Source organism: Fusarium keratoplasticum, chromosome 3 (assembly GCF_025433545.1).
Source record: "Fusarium keratoplasticum isolate Fu6.1 chromosome 3, whole genome shotgun sequence".
Lineage (NCBI taxonomy): Eukaryota > Fungi > Ascomycota > Sordariomycetes > Hypocreales > Nectriaceae > Fusarium > Fusarium keratoplasticum.
In genome coordinates, this window is record NC_070531.1 from 5,315,535 (window position 1) to 5,332,083 (window position 16,549).

The 16,549-nt window shown below is 50.2% G+C and overlaps 6 protein-coding genes and 1 pseudogene across 7 annotated transcripts, besides 1 other annotated feature; 3 read left to right on the plus strand and 4 right to left on the minus strand.

Annotated features, from left to right (window-relative positions):
• Positions 1-495: 495 nt before the first annotated feature.
• On the minus strand, positions 496-2,906 carry NCS57_00494800 (uncharacterized protein; the record flags this gene model as incomplete). Its single annotated transcript, XM_053054893.1, has 3 exons — positions 496-2,429; positions 2,485-2,652; positions 2,705-2,906. The coding sequence occupies 3 exons, from the start codon at positions 2,904-2,906 to the stop codon at positions 496-498; spliced, it is 2,304 nt and encodes a 767-aa protein (XP_052917053.1).
• A 943-nt stretch (positions 2,907-3,849) lies between these two features.
• On the minus strand, positions 3,850-4,777 carry NCS57_00494900 (uncharacterized protein; the record flags this gene model as incomplete). The annotated part of the gene is made up of 2 exons (XM_053054894.1): positions 3,850-4,217; positions 4,276-4,777. 2 exons carry the CDS (start codon positions 4,775-4,777, stop codon positions 3,850-3,852), a joined length of 870 nt encoding a protein of 289 aa, XP_052917054.1.
• Positions 4,778-6,302: 1,525 nt separating this feature from the next.
• NCS57_00495000 (uncharacterized protein) lies at positions 6,303-7,379 on the plus strand (the record flags this gene model as incomplete). The annotated part of the gene is made up of 3 exons (XM_053054895.1): positions 6,303-6,456; positions 6,509-6,915; positions 6,969-7,379. The coding sequence occupies 3 exons, from the start codon at positions 6,303-6,305 to the stop codon at positions 7,377-7,379; spliced, it is 972 nt and encodes a 323-aa protein (XP_052917055.1).
• A 567-nt stretch (positions 7,380-7,946) lies between these two features.
• On the plus strand, positions 7,947-9,911 carry NCS57_00495100 (Zn(2)-C6 fungal-type domain-containing protein; the record flags this gene model as incomplete). Its single annotated transcript, XM_053054896.1, has 4 exons — positions 7,947-8,031; positions 8,329-9,637; positions 9,686-9,797; positions 9,849-9,911. 4 exons carry the CDS (start codon positions 7,947-7,949, stop codon positions 9,909-9,911), a joined length of 1,569 nt encoding a protein of 522 aa, XP_052917056.1.
• Positions 9,912-10,083: 172 nt separating this feature from the next.
• Positions 10,084-11,419, minus strand: NCS57_00495200 (annotated as a pseudogene). Its single transcript has 3 exons — positions 11,094-11,419; positions 10,349-11,042; positions 10,084-10,299 (listed from the first exon to the last, which is right to left on the minus strand).
• Positions 10,084-11,419: a sequence feature.
• Positions 11,420-11,991: 572 nt separating this feature from the next.
• NCS57_00495300 (MFS domain-containing protein) lies at positions 11,992-13,282 on the plus strand (the record flags this gene model as incomplete). Its single annotated transcript, XM_053054897.1, has 3 exons — positions 11,992-12,125; positions 12,180-13,228; positions 13,275-13,282. The coding sequence occupies 3 exons, from the start codon at positions 11,992-11,994 to the stop codon at positions 13,280-13,282; spliced, it is 1,191 nt and encodes a 396-aa protein (XP_052917057.1).
• A 1,743-nt stretch (positions 13,283-15,025) lies between these two features.
• NCS57_00495400 (uncharacterized protein) lies at positions 15,026-16,187 on the minus strand (the record flags this gene model as incomplete). Its single annotated transcript, XM_053054898.1, has 2 exons — positions 15,026-15,446; positions 15,493-16,187. The coding sequence occupies 2 exons, from the start codon at positions 16,185-16,187 to the stop codon at positions 15,026-15,028; spliced, it is 1,116 nt and encodes a 371-aa protein (XP_052917058.1).
• Positions 16,188-16,549: the final 362 nt, after the last annotated feature.

A 16,549-nucleotide genomic window follows, 5' to 3' on the forward strand; every position in this document is an offset into this window, starting at 1 on the left:
AAGGAAGTAAAAGCTCCAGATCATGTCTAATTGCGTCTGTCTTGAGCCCCGACCCGAGTCGTCGAGCCGGCAATCAAGGTGAAGAGAAGCAGTCCTCCCTAGGCCGGCCTCTGCTCACCTTCACGGAAGCACTGTATATGTGCTTTAATCATGTGCAGCCCACTGCAGAGTAAATAGTAGCCAATCACGTTTGCCGAGCCGTCCGGCACAACACAAATCCCTGGACTATGTGGCGCTTCCTGGTCTGGCACATCCTGGCTCCCAAGACTGAGTGAACTTCTAGGCGCTTGGGTCGCAGCATATGATACATGTCACTCTTCTCAACTCAAGGACGTGGTGCTCCGCTCTGGAAGAGTTCTGCAAAGCATAGCATACGAATCAATTTTGATTAGGGCGTCATTGCCTCTTAGATACCCTAATTCTAGACATCGACAATTCCTCTCAGTTAGACCCACGAGAGCAACACCCTTGATTCTTCGCTGGACGCCTGCTCATCTACAGGCAGTGGTCTGGGTTTCCATCTGGCCTTCCCCACCAAGTAGGAAACGGCCTCTCCTTTCCACTAGCACCAAAGACTGCAAAAGACAAGATAAAGATGATAATTTGAGATCCTCCATCCAACGCAGCACCGATGAGGTAGTTATACTTGTTGTAAATGTTGGGAAGCCGGCGTCGGAGATAAACCTGCGAGAAGATACCCACTGCGATGGATGACCAGATCCAGGAGGTGATACCAAAGTAGGTTGTTGCACCAGAGTATGAAGCAATGATGGCCGTGTTGATGGGCCAGTCTTTAGCGCGCGGGAACACCTTGATGACACCCCAATGCACAAAGGGCAGTGCGAGACCAATAACCAGGCCAAGAGGAACAATCAGATAACGCCCATTCTCGCCATAGATCTGCTTCGCCATTGCCCATGTGACGGCCTGAGAGTTTAAGCTCTGCATCGTTGAGCCACTCCAAACGTTGTTGCCAACCGGGTCCAGGAGGATCTCCTTCTGGTTGCTGACAATAGTAGTCATGACGACATAGTTGAGTGCTGCGCCTAGAAGAGTTCCGTAGATTTGCGTGGCAAACATAACTCTATGCGGAACTTTGGTATACTGTCCAACCTTGAGCCAGTTGGAAAGGTTGACAGCCAGGAGAATGACTTGGTGGGACCAGCTGGCAAAGTACAGGTTTGCCAGAGGCCGGCCGGGATGAACAACACCGCCTATCATTTTTGATAGTGCGTTGGTTCCAACTCCTGTCCCATAGAGTCCGTAGAGGATGCAAGAGAAGGGGGCAATGAAGCCTCCCAGAAGAAGAGCAACAATGAACCCCCAAGCCGGAAGTGTCGTCTCACCTTTCGTCGTGACGACGATTCCAGCGATGAAGCAAAGAACAAACAGTGCGATGTACCACCACATAGGAACTTCTTTGTACTTGAGCATTCCTTGATAATGAGGGTCAGGCTGGGTCCTGCTGCGAGCCTGCTTCCAAGCCAGAAGCATGTCCTTGCCGTAAAAGAGGATGACGTGTGTAATCAATGCACCAATGGCCAGGTTCATCGTGAAGTATCCCCAGACCGTGCTTGACGTCATATAAGGCAGGCCGATCTGCTCAAGCTTGTCAAAGTCGATGGTGCCATGATTATTGAGAATAGTTGTACTATCGAATCTGGTTCCGTTTTCGTGGAAGAGAGATGTCGACATGAAGGGGAATTTCTTTGCGCTCCAGGCATTTCCATAGTACAGGGCAAGCATTGCAATGTACCAGAAGAAATATCCGATCCAAGTGTTGAGCTGCTGCTTGAGAGGAAGCGAGAGGAACTGACTCTGAATGTACTGCCAATCCAGAGAGATGTTGAAAAGACCCATGCCCTCGTTGCCAGAGGCGCCTCCAAAGATGGTGGTGAAGATGGTGCGGGTGTGTTCGGGTGCATTCATCGATGCAAGGCAAAAGACGGAGATGCCGCCAAGCCAGGGCATGACGTAGGCTGGGAAGATTTCCCAAACAGCAGCGATGCCGAGAGCCCAGCCGAACTTGATGAGGCGGTCTCGGTTGGCCTTTTGATCGAAGTGGAGGTTCTGATAGAGAACCACCTGCGGAAGGGTAGACCAGTATACCATCTCGGCGGGGTAGACGATCAATGGCCGTAAAACTCCAGCTAGGACGAAGCCGCAGAGGGAAATGGAGAATGTTGCTAGAACGGCGGTAAGAGCAGTAACGCTGCGATTATAGAAGAGTCGTTCAACACCATAGACCTCGACTCCGGACAGACCGTTGTTTCCGGATGAGGCGATAAGCGCAGCGACGACATGTTCCTTGATTTTGAAGGGTTGACCAAAGTTGAGGAATCGGAGGATACGCTGGACCCATGGAGATTTGAATCGATCGGGGCGAGGAGTTCCAAGGGCCCAGGCTTGGCCAAAGATATAAACGAGAACTATAGGGATATCCGTGTTAGACTGCGAGGGGGCATATGATGATAGACAACGCACGCTGTAGAAAAACTGCAGAGACCTGCATTTGAGTTGGTTTGAAAACGTAGAGCATCGTAATGACGCTGGAAAGGGCCGTGAACAGGGAACCCAACACAATAGCGCGAAAGGTCAAGGAGGGATCCCCATCATCACGGTCCGAAATCAAGTACTTGGATACATCCATGCCTGTTCATGCATGTCAGCAGCAGGATTAATGGAAGACTACACAGATAAGCACCATTCCGAATGACAGGATGTCCTTTGACATAAACTGTATCTTCGTCGTGTTCGTCGTGGAGTTGATGGACCTCGTGGTCCTGGTCATCCTTGCTCTTGGAGGAAAGGTCCGGCGAGGACGGCTCCTCGGGCGCATAGGCGCCCTTCGTAGTTGCAATAGCAGCGGGCTTTATGCCCCCATCAGGGCTGACGTTGTTGGACATGGTGTTACCTGTTTGTCAAGGTAGATAGGTAGTCGTTCAGAAAGGCATGGGATTCAGTGGTCTGTGTTGGTTACAGTTGCAGATCTAGAAAAGCGAAAGGACGCGAATGGTACATGGTAACTCTATAAATACGATCGACAGATCTAAATTTCCTTCCAACATGGCAAACTTCGGACCCATCAAAAGGACCGAACTTGTACAACCGTTGAGTTCGTGATCGAAATGGCGTGACCCACGAACCAAACGAACGGCGCATGCTCCAAAGGATGTGCAGCCAGGAACAACGTGCTTTAGAGGATCTTGACCTGATCACAACCTTGCCGATTAATATCAACAGGAACTTCTGCGTAGGGGCGAACCAACATGCGACATCGAGCCTCAAGTGCGACGCTGGTTAAAGAGGCAAATGGCGCAATATAACTGGGGCATGTCGAAGTCTACAGAAGTTCCGACCCGGTCCAATAGGCTAAAATGCGGTTTGACATAGTAGACCGATATCCGGCAACGACGGCAATTTGACGGGGATTTTAATACAAAGGAACCAGCCGGTTGGGAATCGATTTGCAATACGAACCACAATTCTTGGTTGCACGTCAATTTCGGGACCAACGTTGCAAAGGATCTTGTCTTTATATGGAGATGATCTTCGTCGTGTAACGTTGGCATTGATTTCGGGCCATTGAGGCTCTCGTATATCCATGTTGACAGCGGCTGGGGCTAAGTTCTAGCAGATTGACCTTCCTATAATGGCTTGGCAAGATTGGTGTGAATCCATTTTCTGACCTCACTCCAGACCTCATTGGCAAATCCAGTTCTGGACTTGAGGAGAAGGGTATGGAGTGGAAAGGCTCAGGAAAGACATAATAAGAACCCGAAACGTCCATTAGGAACGGGCAAGACTGAAGAGCTATACAAGAACACAGCATCATTGTTCGGGTCTCCATCAAGGCGCCAGAACCATTCCCACAACACACACAGCCGCCACCGCAAACACGAAAGCCCCCCTTGGCTCCAAACTACCGGCAGCATTAGGTGGAAACTCTGCCTCTGGCTTACGGCTGCTCTGGGTAATGTTGCTTGGAGCCAGGCATATGACTTCAGCATTAGCCTTGCCATCAGGGAGCCGGACTGACAGGAGGATCGGGATGGGTTGTTGAACGCGCAAGTCATAAACCTCGAATGAGTCCCTCTCTGCATCAGGAGGGACAAGGCCACCTCCGGAAAGTTGAAAGGTTTCGTAGTCATCGGGCAGACTAACACCTGGAAGCTCATCAACTGAGCAGTTGGAACTTGAAAAATTCAGAGGAACGGCTAATAAGTGATTATTAGCATCTATTCAGCTGACAGCAATGAGGAGGAGACAACTTACAGGTCCAGATATTGATCGATTCTCCACAGGCCTCAGCCACGCTTGATGGTGCTGACGGGCATTCTCCATCCTTTGGGGCTGAAACACTTCGCAACGCCTTTTGGCAATCTTCACTCAGTATGCCGTTGCAAGACAGCTTTGCACTGTTGTCTTCGACATCAGAAGTCGCATTCTGGCCTTCCATTCGATACGTGCAGACTTGGGTCCGATTGCCATCCCTTGTGCCGATGAATGACTCTGGGACGCTAAGAAAAACACCCAAGTCTTGCAGCGTGTTCCATTCTGAGCCGTAACGCGTGTTTTCTCGACGAGAGTCTTCGATGGTCAATGAAAGATGCCAAGGATCCTTCTCGACAAACGTGACTGAGGTGTCTCCGGTCGCGTTGAATGTGACATTGCCATCGTTGATTTTCCTGACTGAAGTAGGGCATTGAGCTGTAGCAGGCAACACTACGTAGACAGATGCCGCTGCGGCGAGAAGGAAGCGTTGTGAGGGAATCATGACTGCAGAAGTGTCAAGAGAGAAGATGAAATTGCGTTGAAGGATGAAGGTGCAGTCTCTCCCTTCTGATTCAGCTTATGTAGGGCCCCAGCCTCCCTCACGACCAACACTTTTCTCCCAACTTGTCACAGCAGCGATGATCCTACCAACACAGCTCCTGTTTGCTCTTGGCACAGCTATCGCCGTCATTTTTATGGAAGAGACAAATCCTCGCATGAAATGCGTGTTGGTGATCGTCCCACTGTGATGTCTTGGAAATGGCCATCAAGGTTCTCAAAGACTGATCATCTGGGGCTGGGTTATCTTGGCTGACGACATGGAGGCTGTTTGTGACTGAGTAGGAATGTCGGAACTTAAAACAAAGAGCTTAATTGTGTGTTTCATAGTCTCTTCTTTCATAATACGCTTAAATAAGTCTGGTAGAAGCTATCATCTAGGCCCTGTTTGAGGCGCTAGATTAGCATCCTTCTGGAAATCTAGCCAGTGTTGATAAGTCTCCGAGAATGCCGGTGCCGATCACTTAATTCCCCGTCAATATCATTGACAAGGGTTCTTGACAAGTGTCGTGCTTATTCCCTCTCCTGTCTCAGCTGCCTGCCGCTTACTTCTCAAACAAGAACAATCGGCGATGAATATTCCCGTTTAGAACTCTTCACCCCATATGATCATTCAAATTCAGTAACATGTGACATCATATTAGATGTGAGAGATTAAGAGAAAGGTACAACAAAGGATCTTCACTGTCAGCTTCTCACGTTCCAGCTAGCCCACGTGGTGTCGTGTTGGCCTGAGTGTCGATGCAGGCCATCGAAATCATCGGATCATCGGGATTCTTTTCATTTTCGGGAAGCCCTTTTCGAAACTGTCCGAGAACTTTTGACAATACCCAGAAAACAACAAGTTTTTACTCGAAACAAGTCAGCACAAGGTCTTGGCTGCCTCAAATCCCTCTTCTCTTGCATAGGTTCTCCCCTTCACAGCCGAGTTGCATGTCTCAGTTTAACGAGGCAGTATCATTCCAACTTGCGGAGACTTTCAATGTCACTGTCCTATCACATCTTATGCAGACACTCGCCAAGGAGAATCCTCGCAAAAGATTCTCGAGATTCTGTCTATAATAGATTCTGAAGGAATATCTCACCCCTTGGCATCCGGCTTGCCCGAGTCCCCGACCGTCCGAACAACGACCAACAAGATCGTCATAGTGGGCTATACTCGTGAATGCATCTTCATCCTTCAGCAACCAAGGTATCGTTGATCTCAGGATGCCTCTTTGACGTCTGTGGCGGACGACGTTTGAAACAGTCGAAGTCGAAGCATGGGCTGCTTTGGGAGAAACGATGCGATCGAGGGCATTCGGGGGCGACCTTTATTGAGTATAAAGATGACTCGCTCTCCGTGAGAAGAGTTTGATTCAACAAGCAGCAGGACATCTCCAGTATACAGAACCACTTAAGCGGAACACAGCGGCGCACCATCACCTTTTACCCCTTTCTTTGCCCAACAGAAACACAGATTATTCATTATGTTTCTTTCCAAGACCTCTCTCGCCTTCCTCGCCATGACCCATGGTCTTGTCGCAGGAACTCCAATGCCCCAATCTGACGGCGAGTTTGATGGAACTCGCCCAAAGCCCGGCATCGAATGCGACGGACTGATTCAGCCGTCCTACAAAGACTGTACGACACCTTATCCTCAAAGCATGGAGCGTGATTACTGACTCGCCCAAAGGCCGAAGCATCATTGACGGCAATGTCTACTTTGGCAACGGCGACGAACGTGACGTCTGCGTCAATCAACGCGCCTGTCGCATCTTCCGCGAAGGTAACTGCCGCATCTCGTTCTGCAACAACGAAGACAAGGAGGTTTGCGACTCCAGCAAGGAATGGGGACGACGCACCAAAGCAATCATCTCCTACTGCGAGCCCGATGACGGCGGCGGTTATGAATCTCCCGCTGAGCCCAAGCCCTGGACCGAAGTTGCCATTAGGGCTAACACAGATTGGAAGGCTGCCATGAAGGCGGCTGCGGGTGAACCTGCAGGTGTGACTGAGGAGGTCATGACTATTGAGGAGAATGAGGCCGAGGTTAAGCAGATTGAGAAAGAGCAGAAAGCCAAGCACGCTTTGCACGCTCGAGTAAGTCACTGACTGCCCTGGCCTTTTGATGAGTTAGACTAATGCCCCGGCAGGATGACGACAGCTTCGAAATCACAAACCGCCGGAAGAGCGTTGAGAGACCTGGTGCCCAGATTGAGATGACAGATCGTCTCCCCAACGGGGGCAAATGGGTGGCCTCCAAGAGCAAGACGGAGACTGTTGGCATCACGGCCTCGGTCAGCCTTGGAGGCTCACTTTTCGATGTCATGACAGCCGAGATTGGCCTCGAGGTGTCTTCCAGCTACTCTGTCACGAGCGGCACAAGCATCGAGATCCCCATCGAGTGCGAGGGCAATCAGTCTGGTGTTGTCGTCTGGTTCCCCCTGTTCGACTACTACGCAGGCAAGTTCCAGCCCAGCGGCGACTCTGGATCCATCTGGGTTCCCCTTGACTCTGAGACTTCTACGGGTAACTTCCGCGTCCGCTGCCTCGGCGATGCCTAATCGACAAGTCGGGGCTTTTGTTCAGTGGGCTCAACCCCGGGTTGTGCTGAGGCGAGGGGGGTTTGTGCAGAGGGGTTCTACAGGGATTGAACATACATTTGTCATTAGCTAAAGATCGATCTCGAGTGTAAATGCCTAAGATCTATGATAAATCTACTTAACAGAAGATATCTTCATAGATTTTTTTAATCATTAGGGTGATGGTCAGAGAACTGCGGGTGGATCTCTTTGGCCTCCTGTGGAGACTTCCTGAGATGGCTCGACGATATCTGCTGGAGTTAATGGCCTGAGTTTCATATTGAACAACTCCGAAAGTCCTTATGAAGATAGAGCTAAATCCTTTCATTTGACCGATAAATTTTCTCTGGCTGAGTGACAATGCAGTCGACATGGAGTTAGCCAACATGATCACGCCAGTTGGAGATGACGTAAAGACCACTCGGAGAAAACTCTTCTCAACTCCGAGTAACATGTCCGATCCGATCCACACAAATATCCGAGACCCTCGCTTCACCACATCAAACTCTTGCTCCGACTACCTCGCACTATCTATCAACTCCGATCGCCATGACGCACGATTCAACCCTAAGAACTCCTAGTTCTCATACAGAAGATCGACAGCTGAAGCGCCGTCCGAGGAAGCCACTAAGCTGTGAGCCCTGCAGACACTCCAAACTCCGATGCGACCGTCAGTTGCCATGCTCGACGTGTTTGCGAAGGGGCTGGCAAGTTTCTTGCTCATACGCCACTACGAGCTGTCGGCGCGCCACTCAACGGCGCCGGAATCTACCTGCCGTTGATCGGCCTTCATCTCAACCTTTACATCAGCCTTCCGGGATATCGGAGCCGGAGCCGGAGTCGGTCTTGCCCCGGAGTCAAAGTCCGGAGGCGATCCAAAGCCGATGGGATGCCGTCTTATGTCGGCCACCGGTTGAGCCGACTCCACCAGCTCCCACGGATGTCCCCTTCACCTTGTCCTTTGGCCCGAGCAGGCCAGTCACCGAACTCCTTGCAGCGCTACCGCCCGACCCCGTGTGCGAGTATCTTGTCACTCGTTACTTTGCGACACTATCCCCAGTATTCCACATCCTGCATGGTCCGACATTCCAGAAACAGTACTGGGCGTTCTTACAAAATCCCCAACAAGCGGATCTCTCATGGCTGGCACTTCTCTACGCCATTTGTGGATTGACTCTAAAGACTGTTCCTCCCACCGATCCCGGTCTGTCAGAGCTATGGGAAGACTCGTCTACACCCCGGGATCTTTCCGGCCTATCACTTCGGTGTCGAGAGGCGGCCATGATGTGTCTTTCACAAGATCAATTCCTAGTCCGACACAATCTCAACACTCTTGAAGCACTGTTGATCCTGATTCACACCATTGCGAATACCGAGGGTGCTGAGTATGGCTGGGTTCTGCTTGGAAACGCGTTACACATCGCCATCGCTCTCCGCTGCCATAGCAATGGTGATGCGTCTAACTTCATTGAAAGAGAGCGTCGTCGGCGCTGCTGGGCAGGCATCCTGATTCTTCACACCGACCAGACACTTCTCTATCGAGACATCGATTTATCATCTCTCGCCAACATGAAAGCCACGATGCCAGCCGACGCCAATGACGATGAGATACAAGAGCATGCCATTTTGACACCACCGGCTCAGGCTTCATTCCGTCGAGTTACGCACATGTCGCTGATCAGGTTCCACTTTCAGCTTTTTCAACTCTCAACGCGAGTTCATAGTCATGTGTCTGGCCCTAATCAGCTGAACGAAGCGGCACTCGGTCCGTTTGACGCCGAAATATCAGCGCAGCAACAGCAGTGGGACTCTCTGTATCTTGTCAATGGCGCGAGAAGTATCCTGGATACTGCGGGTTATGCGCATTGGTGCATTCTGCAGACCTATGCACATCAGCTCTACCTGCTTCTCCATCGACCATTTCATCACTCTCGATCAAGCCGGTTCCGACCTGAGTCTAGAGACAGATGCGCTCAATCCGGTTTGGCGTTGCTAGACATCCATCGCCAGTTCTTCCAGCTGCCGAGGTTGAAGTGCTATCGCTGGCTCGTCAATGGGACAATCAGCTGCAATGCCCTTCACGGAGCCGTCGCTCTCACATCATGTCTAGTGGACATGCCCAATGACGCCGACTTTACCGAGCACTTGGCGGTGATTGATGCTGCAGTGGTTCGCTTGGAATGTCTGAAAAGAAAGAGTCCAGCTTGTTCACATATTTACCCCATCTTGCGCTGCCTACAGTAAGTCACGCACAACTCGCATTGGCTAGCAGGAGCTGATGATTCTAGATTACGCTTGTCACGAGCCTCACCACCATCTCCGGCCAGGGAGCTGGCCGAAAGCAGATTTGAAGACTGGGTTAGCAACGTTGATTGGTTCAGACCAGATGCAATAGATTGGGTACGTACATGGTCATCTCTTCTCTTCAAACCTGGACGCTGACTCAGATAGGACTTCTGGGATGGAGACTTTTCTACTCCCCAAGCCGATGATGATCTCACAGCCACCACTTAGAATAAGCCTCACTCACACGTCTCATACCCGTGTTTGAAGAAACAATTGATATGCTATTATCTGTCCTTTTGGTCTATTTCTAAGAATGCATTGGCCTTTTGGCCATTTTGGTATCCAAATGTCTATGATCCATTCGCCGTCTAATCCAGCCCTCCCAAACTCAAGTTCGTGCTCACAGCCTGCTGTAAGCTGGAGGAGCATCCACAAAAATCTCGAACTGTCGTTCTCCCTCGTCAATCTTGCAATACCTCGGCGGGGCTTGAATGCCTTCCGACAGGGCCTCGAGAGCACCCTTGGTGGTCTGATCACCCTCCTGTACGAAAGCGCCCCAGCCGTTGATTGGTAGCTCTGGGGAGACAAACAACGTTATGGGCAGTGAAGTTTCGTACTGTGACTTCTGTCAGCTGAGAGCCTTAGAGAATAGCGTAATGACGTACCTCTGCTTCATTGTCGCCCTCCTTCAGGGTCACAGCAAAGTGCAGTGTGTGGCTGATGGTGACGCTGCAGACATCTAGGTCTGGGGAGCACCCCCTGACCACCTTTGGCAGCTTCAGGCACTGTTCCCAGGTCTGAATCCGCTCGCTGGTGTTGTTAAAATCGAGCAGCCATTCCTGCACGAGCCTTCGTCCTTCATAGGATAGCACCCCATCATCCAGTATCTTGTGGTGTTCGTAAAGACAAAACTTTGCCTTTATCACTTGGACCCCATCCTCAATTTTCGCCAGCTCTGCATGGATGGGGATGAGACCCCCCAGAGCAATAGCCTTGTGACCCAGGGAGACGCTGTGCCGGATTTTTCCGAGCCACTTTCCCTGTTCCGTGACAGGATCCATCAACTCGTAGGCAGAGAGCGAAGGCAAACGAATTATGCGAATAGGAAGGATATTGTTTAGCGTTTGTGAAGCGTCTTCGTATATGGTGGAAACCTCGAGTCGATACGTGTTGGAGCAGCGGCTACAGCCTCTGAAGGACTCGTCCTGGTGACCTTGGATGAACACCTCGAAGGGCCATTCGTAGACCCTTCCAGTCTTGGATACTTCGCTGGGTTGGCCTTCAGTTGGGAAAGAATCCCATTCGTGCACGACTGATGCTTCCACTTTCTTTTCTTTACCTGGCCCTGTTTTGTGATCCCTACAGCATATTAGCTTTACCCATAGGGTACCATATTTTGCCGGAACCTACCAAAGCGAAATTTGGCGGCACAATCTTAGTTGAACTCCCTTGACACTTTCACCTTTGCGGACAAAGAGAGTGACTTTGCCTCGGAGATACTGCCCAACAGCTTCTTCGCCGTACCCACGGAGAAAAACATAGTCGCATTCCGGCCTTGAAAGGTTTAGCATTTGGTCCGACATTTCAGGCTTGGGTGCTACCTTATTTGGACGCGGACTGGGGGTGTCCCAGTTATCCGAGCCAAAAGAGAGCGCATGACAGGACTTTATAAGAGAAATGTGAGGTAGGCGCGATGTCTCACAGAAAATGAAACCGTAGTGAGCTCTGATGTGACGCTGTAATCGGAAACGTGCTTGGTCTGGTGCTCAGTGTCCTCAAGGGTAGCGTCTACTCAGGTGGTTGACTTGTGTTCTCGGTCAGGTGAAAGTTTGATGTGTTGATTCTAGTATTTAAAAAACATCTTGGGGCCTAAATTATTTATTTGAGCCTCTTCACCGAAGAGTGGATAACAGTCAACTCAACTCCTCGTGGCTCAATTCTTCACCGTCTGATGATCTCCGTGAGTCCCCGATTGGGGTGGGCCGTGACAAAGCTGTCGGAGTCGGAGATGTGTGGGGCTCGCTCGGATCGGAGATGTGATCCTATCGGACATCTGCAAGCTGACACGATGCATTGCCTGGTCACGGGGTGGTCGCGGAAAAGACCGCTGATGTTACTTTACCTACCATCTCATCAATCCACTATTTGTCGTGCTCTATTACTAAGTACCCAACCTCTCCCACGATATCTACGCCAACTGCTTAAACACCCAAGCCGTGGGTTAACACGAATTTCGAGCTGACCCACGCCATGTCCCCACGACCGAGCCGATCGATACAAGACCTTACAAACTCCTGAGACGAGAATAATGAAGCCTATGGAGGAGGTTACGAGTGTTCAGGACCCGATGAATAGGCTTCAGCTTGCGACCCTTTGCCTTGCAAGCCTGCTAAATGGCTTCAACGACGGGAGTTTGGGCGCAATACTCCCATACATGGAAAGGTGCCTTCTCTTCACTTTTCTGCTACAGCTTTACGGGAGCTAATATTCCTCAAGAGACTACAGCGTCGGGTATGCCGTTGTTTCACTCATCTTTATCGGACAAGGCATCGGATGCCTATTCGCAGCGATATTCCTTGACGACCTTTACCCGAGCCTCGGCCCAGCCAACGTTTTCAGGATAGCAAATATGGCTGTTCTTCTGGGCTATATCCTGATGGTGGCAGCAGCACCATTTCCCCTGATCCCTATCGCGTTTTCCTTCGTTGGTTTCGGCAAAGCGATCAACAAGATTGTGGAGAAGAGTCTTTGCTCCTACTCTCCAAGCGAGTCCATTCTGCCCGAAATTATCTACGGGTGCTATGGTATTGGTGCGATAGCCAGCCCTCTTGTTGCAACAGCCATGGTGACAGCTGGAGAGATGCCATGGAGTCGATTCTATATCATCAACATTGGTCTGGCTGTTTCAGTTCTTGCGATGTCTTCATGGTCGTTCCAACGTTGCAAAAAGGACCCGAACACATATTCCCGGGATCTAGAGGTGTCGACACCAGGCATGATCGCAGGAGAGATCCCCCAGTCACTTTACACACGGACAGTTCTCCTTACAGCCATATTCATATTAGCCCTTAGAGGCGTGGAGGCTTCCATATCCGGCTGGACCACTGCTTTCCTCATCGACACCCGCATGGGGAACCCTCAATTGCTCGGGTACGTCTTGGCTAGTTTCTGGGCTGGCATCGCCGTTGGCAGATTTGGCTCATCCGACGTCGAAAAAAGGCCCGGCCAAAAGTCCTTGGTCTACGGATTCATTATTCTCACATCTGCCTTTCAACTGTTAGTCTGGTTCATGCCTCATGCCAACAACATCACTATTGCGGCCTTTGCTGCTGGTGCAATGCTCGGCACTATCTATCTGCATGTGGCAGCAATCTTTATGCGCCCTATGGCGGGGAGGGAGTCATCCAAGGAGATGATCACCATCACCGCGATTGGAAGCTTGGGGGGCGCCATTGCCTCTTTTATTACAGGCCTCCTTGCTCAACTTGTCGGGACGACGGTGTTACACCCAGTGGTCCTGACGCTGTTGGCCACCATGATGGTCTGTTGGTGGGGGATCCTAAGTAATGATAAACGTTGCGGATTGCGTAGCTAGCTAGATAGTTTGTATGATATACCAAAAACAGTTTTTGGCCTGCGAACATTGTCACACTCAAGAGGAGCAGACAATAGACTCCAAGGGACCCACGGCTTTCGCTAGTGACAAAGCCAGTACGAAAACCCTTGCACTAGATTAGATTTAAGCTTACATTGCTACATTAAGCATCCTTTGTGGCCGTACTGTTCTGCAGCCGACACGCCGGGTCTCAGATCTTGGAAGCTGCTATGGCGTGTCTGAGGAATTACCAAGCCTTGGCACTATATACGAGATGTTTTGGCCCTTTGAGCCTCATTGAAGTGCTCGCCTACGGTATTACTAAGAAATTGAGGCTCGGAACTTGTCCGTGGCTGCCCACATTCGGAGAAAAGCGCTCTCGGACATGACATGGCAATTGTCGGAGATGTGTGCTGATCGGAGTTGACAGATCTTCGGAGATGACCCTATCCGAGTCATTCGACGCGGCCAACAGCCTCGCCAATTTGCGGAAATCTTTTAGTCGACATTCAAAAGAGGCAAGATAATCCCTGTATTGCAAATATCCATCTCCGAGGCCCTGCTTCGTTAGAACTCTGGTGTCACTCTCTGCATGAAGTGCTGATACGATATATAATTGAGAGGAAGAAGAGCATATAATCAACCTAGAACTTAAGCCAAGGCAAAAAATCTTTCAATCCAAGTTCATTAATTCTCTCATTCCATCAGTTGCCCAAATCAACAATGGCAGTCTCACATTGTTTCTCAACGAGCGGGTGCCAAGCCTCTCTGTCCTCACCCCATGAATTTGAACATAAGCAAAAGATGCAGCAGACTCAGTTGCAGGCGGGTGCTCCCACATATCTCACACGAGCCCTCTATCTTCCAATGCACACCCATAATACGTCCCATCTGCCTATATACGACATCTCCGAGCGGTACTTCGAAACACTTGGACCCTTTCCACTTGGTGAAAGGAAGTACAAAATAGAGTTTTGTCTTCTCCTTAAACCCTGTGGTGACCATCCTGAAGACGACGTCAGATATCTTGTGGACATGGATTCAAGCGGTTTGCCTGCGGTTATTCGAGAGCGATGCATTGGACGGGACGCTTTGGAAGTTGCAATGCAAGTTCAAACTATAGAATGCGAGACAAGAATTGCTGATTGTCCTAGATCATCTTGCCAGGGAGCAAAGGAGTTCTCACTGGCCATCCAGTCTCCTACGTCTCGGCCCTACATTGGAGCAAGATTGGCATATGCCGCACACATTGAACCAACTACGGACGGATTAACCAGGTGTCCAAGTTTGGAACTCAAACTAAGTGCCCCAGGCTCTAAGAATGCCACGCCACCTCGTTCCTTCGAATGGCAACTGCACATGAACAACCCTGGATCGTTGCGTTACGACTTGATAGACCAGAGCCGGAAATCTCCGAATGGTGAGAATGGCTCTACAGTGGCAATCTACCATCACTGCGGATTTGAGAAAGGCCTACAGGTAACCTTAAGTGAAGGGGTTGTATTACTACCGGGTGTAGAAGACCCTGTCTTGGACATTATTATTACATCCTCACTGTTATTTCTTTTACACTCGGTCCGCAAGCAAGACGCTAGGGTAAACAGGTCACGGGCCAAATCTATTCTCAAGAGATTGGTTGCTTAGTACGGTTTACCAAACCAAAGACTACTTATGGCGAGCTTCCAACTTCTAATCAAGGCGTAAACAATTAAACGCCGCTCTGTGTATACTTTTTTTTCATTCATCACTAGTCGTTCCTTTTCTGATCATCTTTCCAAGCCAACCAGGCTACAAGTAGTTGCAAGATACCAACCACCAGCGACAAGAGACCCAGCAAAACCGACAGGAATAGCCCTATAATAGCCACAGTCAACGCATTTCTCTCTGAGGTGTGTCTCTCAAACCATGAAACAAGAGAGTTTGTAGGTCTCGGTCGCTTCACCACGTCATAAAGCTCAGCCAACCGCGGGCCCCAGTATGTGAAGGAAAGGTCATCTGGAATCGGTCTCACGAACTCCACCCACGTTGCCTCGGGGTCAAACCCTTCTTTTTTGATCAACTTCTTCAATAGTCTCATAGATCTTTTGTTTCCGATGCTCGCTACGGGGAAAAGGATGCAATGGATGGTAACGAGTGTTTCGAACAGTAGCCGCGGTGGTAAAATTCCCCTATCTTCAATCAGTCTCGTCTCATGCCGTGTTCGGGATGTCTTACAGCTTCAAACTTTCCTCAAAATCCATATTGAAATCAACGGTTTTGCAGCGTTTGATTTGGCTTTGGAGGAACATGGTTTGGTGGAATACATGGAGTACCCGGTCCTTTGCATCGTAGAGCAGGTGGTCTATCAAGTTGTTGGTGGGCCGGATTTTTATTTTGTTCCTCTTGACAAGCTTCCATGCCTTCAAAGAGCCTCTGTATGGCACCGCCCTCTTGGAATCATGGGCAAGGGTTGAGACCAGGTTCGGGGTGAATGCTTTCTCCAAGAAGTCGGCAAATCCTTGATTTGGTTCCCATTTTACTCGCATGGCGGTACTGGACTGAAATCCTTCGGAGTAGTAGTCCTTGGATGCGCAGTTAACCATGAACGCGGCGCTGACGACTGCTCTGGCTGCATACTCCTTCTCGGCGGGCCTAGCGTCTCGTCCAGAAAAGGCCAAATCTAGAAATTTGTCGAAGGTTAACGTCGGGTTGCCACTGAGTATTTGGACACACGATAGAACGTCTTTGTGGGACCTCAGCACGGGGCTTTCAATCTCGGTAATGGCGTCGCCAAATGTTGAAGGGCTGAGAACTCCATTGTAGTGCTTGAAGAACGCGCTGAAAACCGGGTTCGTCGAGTTACTATAGGAGGGAGCACCGAGAAGCTCGCCTGCCAGCATATGTGCTTCTGCCTCGTTGCAGGAGCGCATTTCGAAATGGATTTTCAGGCCAGATTCAGCAATTATCTTCAATGCCACTGTTGAAAGAAGTACGTGAAGAGGAACAAGGACGCGGACCAAAAATCAGCCTTGGGAAGCACAGCCACCACCAACCTGATCAGCCGCGTGAATAGTGTGGCAGTATGCAGGAAGACGCGATGCGATAGGTTGACACGGCGGCCTCACCTTTCCTGATAAGACCAGCTACTGACTTTCAACCTGTCGCTCAGTTCTGTATCGGGCCTGGGCTGATTTTCCCTCCCTCAACGTCTTTCCCCCGCTCTATCAACAACGGTGCCGTCCTCAAAATAGATGCCTGGCTAACTCATATTCCGCCCTTTTTTTTTACGCGC